Raw genomic sequence first — 8,108 nt, 5'->3', positions numbered from 1 at the left:
CCTTCTCCTGTTCCCTTCTCCTCCCTGTGCCCTGCTCCTCTCCAGCTCCCGGTGTTCGGGAGACACCACAAGACCGAGTGCAGCAACAGCAGCGATGCCATCGGGAATGGCAGCTCAGAGAACGGGCTGAGTGTGAAAACTCGAGTGGGGAAAGGCAGAGGGGCTGCAGGGGCACCGGGCAGGGAACATCCCACAGCAAAAAAAGGCAGCTCCAGTCAGGGGAGCAGAGCACAGAAAATGGGAGCAACAGGGTGGAGGATACAAAGGGCCAGAGTCAACTGCGAGCACGGCACGGGAGCTTTCCATGGTGGGGAAGAGCCTTCCATGGTGGGACAGAGCCTTCCATGGTGGGACAGAGCTTTCCATGGTGGGACAGAGCCTTCCATGGTGGGGCAGAGCCTTCCATGGTGGGGAAGAGCCTTCCATGGTGGGGAAGAGCTTTCCATGGTGAGAAAGAGCCTTCCATGGTGGAACAGAGCTTTCCATGATGGGGAAGAGCCTTCCATGGTGGGGAAGAGCTTTCCATGGTGAGAAAGAGCCTTCCATGGTGGGACAGAGCATTCCATGGTGGGACAGAGCTTTCCATGGTGGGACAGAGCCTTCCATGGTGGAACAGAGCTTTCCATGATGGGCAGAGCCTCCACGCTGCTCCCCAGCTCTCAGGGCACAGCTGAGGGTTTCCTGCAGGTATCACCACAGGATATTTCCCCAGGAAAGGCTGGGCTCTGCGTGTGGGATGGCACTGCAATCCAGAGCCACCTTCTCTGGGTTTTATTCTGACTGGCAGGAGCAATGAGAACAAACACTGGCTGGCGGTGAAAGTTTCTCTGAACCAACAGAGATTTGCTTCAAAAGGCCAATGAAGAGGTTCCATTTAAATATGAGGCAGAAAGTGCCATATAACTCATATCTGCAGTAAATATATGTGCCCATGCATGCAGCCATCCTCTGAAAGATTGGGCACTGCAGAGCCAGGMAGATCCTGGTGCTGCAGCCTCAGAAACTCCAGGAGCAGACTGCTGCACTGGAGCCACACTGCTGCCAAAGGGACATGAAACTCGGGTTTATTTTTAACTTGGCTGGAGGGGAAGAGGAAGGAATATCTCACAGTTGAAGGAATAGATGAGGACCCTGGAGATCTCAGCTCGGTTCTTGGCTCTGCCACAAATTCCCCATGTGAGCTTAAGGAGGTCACTTCATCTCTCTGCGCTTCATTTCCCTTCTGCAAAGTTTGGAGAGTGTGATCCTCCCTCCGCTCTTGTCTGCTGGGTCGGGAGCAGACTCTGATTTTATTCATGGCAAGGGCAGAGCAGGAGGGGACTCGGGCTGGGGAAGGGGCAGGGCAGGGTGGCACAGGGTGCATGGTGCCTGCAGGACAGATTTCCATCCAGACTTCCAGGAAGGGATTTCCAGAGTGARCAGCAAAGCCSWGTYTTAGGAAAGCAGAAGGATTTGCAGSGTTACCTTCCCCTGGTGCCCAAAGCACCGAGGAGGGCTCAGGAGGTGCCACTCCACTCACCAGGTAATTGTTTTCCAGAGTCAGGGGTCTGCWGGGCCCTCTCACACCATTGTCACCCCATTTGTGCTCTCCTGGCTGGATTTGGTGCCAGGGATGGATCTCAGTGACTGTCACCTCTCCCTGCTCTGAGTGACAGCTCGTGCCCCAGCGTGGCACCGCTGCAGCTCCTCTGGCACAGGATGAAACATCGCTGACAATTCAGGGCCATTTGGATCCCATCCATCAGCGAGCAGGCAGCACAGAGACAGAGATTCCAGAGATTCCTGTGTCCCCATGGCTGGGGGGCTGCTCCTCACCCTGACCCCATTTTCCCCTGTCCCCTCTCCCCTCTGCTCCTCTCTGTGCAAGGACAGTCCTGGCAGGGATGGGGCTGCCCATCCCCATGGGGCCCGGGGCTGTGGCAATTCCCTGACAAGTTGTGTTTTACAGAGCAGCCACGGGGTAATCCTGCACGTCCTTGTTTTGTCATTTAGGGCACTTAAAGTGTCACAGAGATTTCACTACCCTAAAAGCTTATCTGTCAGCAGGAGAGAGTTATTCCAGTAAAAGGGTATCATCAGCGGCAGCGGGAGGAAAAAAAARRRRMMAAAAAAAAAMWSTGTCTGAAGGTTTTCTATTCCGGGCTCTCTGCAGCCGACCTTGAGCCCATGAGCAGCACCCGGGGCCATGGGTGGGTGTGGGGTGTGGGTGGGTGTGCAGAGTCCCCAAAACATCCCTGCCTGTCCCCAAAACATCCCTGTCATGTCCCCAACACATCCTGCAGTGTCCCCAACCCATCCCTGCCATGTCCCCAGAACATCCTGCAGTGTCCCCAAAACATCCTGCAGTGTCCCCAAAACATCCCTGCCATGTCCCCACACCCAGCTCAGCCTGATTGTCGTTTGAGGAGGGGTCTCTGTTTCCTCACCTGCCTCCCCAAGGGTGGTGTTGTGTCCGTGCCAAAGGGCAGAATTTCTTCTGGACCATTGTGGTGGAATCAGCAGCTGTGCCCGGGAGCAGAAGGGAAAAGGGGAAAGGATTTCTCTGGGAAATGGGAATGGGAGCAGAGTGCACTGAAGCCGGGCTGAAGTGGAGCATGAGCTGATATTTCTTCTGATTTCTGTGGTTTGCACCCAAAYAGTGCAGTGTGGATCAATGGAGAGRAKGWGAGGKGCAGGGAAGGGCAGAGGAAAGATGGAGCAGGGAGGGAGGGATAAGTGGCTGCTCTTTTTGCCATCATGGAACGCTCAAATGACTGAATCTGGAAGGAGTTTCCACATGGGAGACTCTCTATCCTGTTCCCAACAGTGAACGAACAGGAACACAAACTCCTTGAGCAGTTACAGTTACAGACAAATTTGTAGTAAACTGGAACCTCAAATGATGCCAGCACAGAAAACCAGGAATGCTATTGTGTAAAAACACAGGGAAACACCGTAAAACTCCTCCATGCAGCACCATCASTTCAGAAGCAAGAATAAACAATATTTAAAAATGTATAAACACAGGTGGCATATTTTCCTTAAAAAACGTTTCAAGAAAAACAAAAGCATCTTAAAAAGGAATAAAATATGAAAAGCAGGAGAAGTAGGTCAGAAAGAAGAAGTCARAGGAAGGGGAGAAAACAAACATGGAAATGAGAGAGAGAAGGGATTTTGGTGGCTGTGGTTGGTGCAGGGAGCTCTGTGTGTCCCCATCCAGAGTGGCACTGTCCCAGGGTTGGGGACAGCAGCTCTGCAGGGCACATCCAGGCATTCTGCCTGTGCAGGGATGTTCCTCAGCTCTGCCCTGCTCCACACAAAACAAACCCTGCTGGAATTGCCAGCTCACCCAGGACCTGGTGACAGGAGAGAGACATTTCAGACTCATTTCTTTGGCCCATTAACCATTTTAACGGCCTCTCTCCAATAACAGCCATTGCCAGGGCTGGCAGAGCAGGTGTTCCAGCAATCAGCAGCACTGAGCAGCCCTGGATGGCCACAATTATTAATGGCCACAATAAAAACCCCCCTGGGAGCCGCACAGCCCATGCTCTGCTGCTCATTGTGGTTTATGGGGCAGCAGCTCCTGCTCCAGGACAGCCCGGGGGAGCAGAATCACCAAAGAAAGGCTCTCCAGAACCACCAKCGTTCAACTGGTCTGTTTTATTCTGTCGTGAAAGACTGCACCTAAAAGCAGGTGCAAGGAGTATCAAACAGCGTGTTTTACCCAAACAGCTGAACCAGGCAGGCCCAGCATGCTGATCCTCCACTCAAACTGAAAAGCAGCAGCAACTCAGGCTTCTGTCAGCATTAAGAGCTGCTAAGAAACAAGGTAACCCAGGGTAGAGCTTCCCAAGAGACTGGCAAACAAAAAAAAAGAACCAGGAGATGCATCTAGTGTGTGCTACGGGCAGGCTGGGGCAGGGAAAATCAGCTGGCAGCTTTCTCACTCTCCCCGTTCTCAATCAGYTTCCTCTTCTTCTCATCTGTTTTCCTCTTGAAGATGTGGTCTCTGTAGAACTGGAGTTCTTTGATGCTTTCCCTGATGTCATCAAGTGCTCTGAAAGAGAATTAAGGTGGGTCCAGGTCACACCCAGATCCTGAGGCCACTGAAAACTTCCAGGCTGCAGGAAACCAAACTGATCAACGTGGAAATTAAAATAATGCTCATTGTCTGAGGGAAGCAAGGAAAGTCCAATGGTGCTGATGTGCCAGAGAACAACACATATGCCAGAGAGGCTCAGGAAATATCCAGGAGCAGGACTCTCATCCCCCATTCACAATTCTCAAATTTTTGTGTTTCTGTGACCAACTCTGCCCAAAACAAAGGCAGATTATCCCCATTAAGTGACCATTTGCAAGGTCACCAAACATGCATCTCAAAGAGCAGAGTGAACCAAAAGGGCTGAGGGAATTCCTGGTTCCCTGGATTTTAATGATCCCTTTCCCTACACTATCTCTGGACAGGAGAACACACCTGACAGAAGCACCCAGCACCCACCTCTATCAGACACAGGATGCTGAATTCCCAGGGAGCCCCAGCAGGAGCAGATTCCCTGCAGGACAAGCCCCATTTCTGTCACACAAACCCAAAGCTCACCTGTGAGAAGCTGCCTTCTTTGGTGCAAACTCATATTCCTCTGGATACCAGCGCCTGTGAGCAGACAAATTGCCACTTCAACAGAAAAAYTGGATTCAAAGCCATGTCTGGTGGCTGCTGGTTTGTTCCACTTGGTGAAAGAAAGAAATTTGGATGCACTGACACCCAGAGCAGCCCCAGCCCCTACAAATCCCCTGCAGTGATCTGCAGAGCCCCAAAAATGGGCATCCCTGGGGATCTTTCACACCTTTGAACTGGGGGAACATTCACCTGCAGAGCTCCTTGACAGTGCTCACATCAATGATCCTGTAGTGAAGGTGCCTCATGAACTGTGGCATGTATTTGTCGAGGAATTTCTTATCTGCATGAACAGAGTTACCTACAAAGACACCAAACAAGATGTTTCCTCAAAGATGTTCAGAGGAAACAAGCAGAGGTGGAGCAAGCTGGGAGAGATCACAGGGGAGGAAAAGCCATTCACAGGCAGCTTGTTTATCCCATTTTCTAGCAAATATGATTGTAAAGGTTTGTCAGATTTTCATTGCAGGATCACACAGGGTTTAAATGCTAATACCTCKAGTAATTCCTCAGTTACTGCTCCCACAATTTGTGTCCTATAGATAAATACCAAAGAACTATGCCAACACCGGGTTTTCAGCCMAGTGAAAATGGCCATTGGGATTAATTTCACTCAGCAGCCATCCCAAAATCACATGTGAACATTCTGAATGCAGTTCTGGGTACCAGGACACCTGTGAGATCCTTATTCAGCTTTTGTTGGATACCCAGGGAGGAAAAGACACAGCACAGAGCCCATCCCGAGGTGTCAGTGGGTGTTTGATTCTGCTGCAGGGCAGGAGGGATGCAGTTCATGCTGTATTTCACACAAAAATGCTTCACCTGCAAGAGGACAGAGCCCCGGGGGTGTCTGCTGCCKCACGAAGGACAGGAACTCGTACTCTGCCTGCTGCAGAGAGATCTTGCTCTCCTTCACAGCCTTCGTCAGGCCAGACTGCAAAAAAGAGCCACGTGAGAAATCACAAACACCCTGCACAGACACTGCCAGGAAATGTTTAACTCTGCATGAAAGGTCAGCCCTGGGAGTGCTGCTGTTCCCCAGGAACCCCCTGAACCCCGAGTCTCAGTTCTCCAGGGCACCCTCAGCCTTTATCCTCCCCAGGAACCCCCTGAACCCCGAGTCTCAGTTCTCTTCTCCCCAGCCTTTATCCTCCCCAGGAACCCCTGAACCCTGTTCTCAGTTCTCCAGGGCACCCTCAGCTTTTATCCTCCCCAGGAACCCCCTGAAGTCTCAGTTCTCTGGAGCACCCTCAGCCTTTATTCTCCCTGCTTGGGCAGTAAAACCAAGGCAGCAAACTGTCCTGGCAGCACTGACCTTCCTGTGGGGTTTGGGGTTTTTTCTTCACCGTTTTTTGATTTCTTTGCTCAGGGTTCTTCTCAGTTACCATGAGATGAGGCCTCATGSATCCACCTGCACATCCTTGACCCAGGAGAGCTCCACATCCCCTCAAATCCCAATTTCAGGAGAGGCACTCTCCTCCCCAGCAGGGAGCAGCAGGTACCAGTGAACACAAATAAACAGGATCCTGCCCTGAGGGTTTATCAGGATTCCTATAAATCAGAAAAGTTCCTCCCTTCTTTTTTTTTTCAATAGTTAAATGTCAAATCCCCTCCAAGTGTTCTCAGTGATTTATTTCCATCTGGCTACGCTATATATTTCCACGACTGTGCYGCAAAAATCTACTTGACAGATCCAAGTGGTGGTTAAAAAATTCATTATGTGGCAGCATTTTCATCTATATTCTAATTGCTTCTCTTCTCTTAGTCAATTAAAAATAAGTAGCTCCTCAGGAGCAGAAAGATGCGTGCCACCATCTCCAATTCAGTCCCAAGCTAAAGCTGAGCTGGAATCCTCGACTGGAGCAGGGAAATGCACCCATCATAGGAAATTAATATTCATTTTCCAAACTCTTGCTAATTCCTCCCAGGGAGAGCAAGATGCCGAAGGGGAGAAGGGGGGGTTATGGGTGTCTTAAAACTTCAGCCCTTAATTGAAAACTAACTTGAATTTCAATTCATCATCAGGGATTGGAAAAATCTATTTGCTCTCCTGCTCCTCCGGCAAGGAGAAACCTTTCTTTGGAGGCCCAAAGGACTAAAAATAATCTTGTGCTGCAAAAGGGAAGCTTTCAGTGAAAATATCCACAAGGTTCATAGTGCTGAAGGGACAGGCAAAAATCACAAAAATCACAGCCCAGTGTTTCCAGGCCTGTTTGGTCCCCCATGCAGCAGAATCTGCCTCTGGCTGGCTCTGGACTGTCCTGCACTGATCTCCACCTGCTCTCATTCAGGCACTCGAGCTCCACCTCCCCCTTCCCGGCTGGATTATTCTGAACTGTTTTACACAGACAGAACAGGATTCAACAGGAGGAGCTGTCAGATGAGAGCACCCAACCCCAGGGCACCCACAGGAGGTGTGAGCTCTGTGAGAGGACCAGGGAACCAAACCCCCATTCCCATCCTCACACCGGGAGAGGAGGCTGAGCCCTGCCCTGGAGATGGGAGCAGTGGCACATCCCTGAATAACAGATCCCATTCTGGCCCCACATGTTCCAGCCCTCTCAGGGGAGCCTCAGTGCTGGGCTGTGCTGGTGCTTTCTGCTCTCAACCAGAACAGCTTCCAGCACTGCTCCAACCCATCACAAACCTCAGCAAAGCCCAGGCTGCTTCRGGCTAAAGATCCCTGAGTGCACTGTGCCACAGGTGACTGGGAGAGCTTGGGCAAAACATTCACAAAGGCTCTTCAATAATGAAAAATAAGGCAGATACTGTCTCCTGTCTCTCATTCCCTCTGTCTGACTGCACACTGCTCAGCACAGGAGCTGTCCCTGCCTGCTGCAGCCGCTCTCTCAGGAACACTCGCTGTTCTCACCGTGAATGAGGCACAAAAAGGGTTTTACCTTTCCGTGGTGCTCCTTGCACCACTCGGACATGCCCTCCAGCAGCTCGTCGGGCTGGTTGATGATCAGGTTGGGGCCCTGCAGGGAGAGGAGCACAAAGGCAATGGGAAGGAAGTTTAGGAGAGTGTAAAAGTTTATCCAAGCACGAGCAGAGCACGGAGCAGCTCCAGCCCGAGACACAGAGTGAGTGACACAGAGACCACGCTCGGAGCCACTCCGGTGAGAGCAGTGGATCCCAAAGGATCCCAGTGGATCCCAAAGGATCCCAAAGGAGCCCAGCACAGATCCCGGCCGATCCCAGCCGATCCCAGCACGGATCCCAGCCGATCCCGGCCGATCCCAGCCGATCCCAGCACAGATCCCAGCACAGATCCCAGCACAGATCCCGGCCGATCCCAGCCAATCCCGGCCGATCCCAGCACAGATCCCAGCACAGATCCCAGCACAGATCCCGGCCGATCCCAGCACGGATCCCGGCCGATCCCAGCACAGATCCCGGCCGATCCCAGCACGGATCCCAGCCGATCCCGGCCGATCCCAGTGCCGATCCC

The 8,108-nt window shown here is 51.9% G+C and overlaps 1 protein-coding gene across 1 annotated transcript in view; it reads right to left on the bottom strand.

Moving 5' to 3' along the window:
- Window positions 1–3,625: 3,625 nt before the first annotated feature.
- The window catches only part of REXO2 (RNA exonuclease 2), a 5,703-nt gene continuing 1,220 nt past the window's right edge, over window positions 3,626–8,108 (bottom strand). The window contains exons 3-7 of the mRNA XM_057379022.1: window positions 7,558–7,635; window positions 5,480–5,591; window positions 4,850–4,958; window positions 4,580–4,633; window positions 3,626–4,039 (exon numbers count right to left, since the gene is read on the bottom strand). Of these exons, the coding sequence (XP_057235005.1) occupies window positions 3,910–4,039; window positions 4,580–4,633; window positions 4,850–4,958; window positions 5,480–5,591; window positions 7,558–7,635 (483 nt within the window). The 3' untranslated portion in view covers window positions 3,626–3,909. The remainder of the gene's footprint in view (window positions 4,040–4,579; window positions 4,634–4,849; window positions 4,959–5,479; window positions 5,592–7,557; window positions 7,636–8,108) is intronic.

Source organism: Malurus melanocephalus, unplaced genomic scaffold (genome assembly GCF_030028575.1).
Source record: "Malurus melanocephalus ecotype Western Australia unplaced genomic scaffold, MMel_1.1 scaffold_382, whole genome shotgun sequence".
NCBI lineage: Eukaryota > Metazoa > Chordata > Aves > Passeriformes > Maluridae > Malurus > Malurus melanocephalus.
The sequence above is the reverse complement of the archived record's forward strand: the minus strand, read 5'-3'. Positions and strand labels throughout refer to the sequence as shown.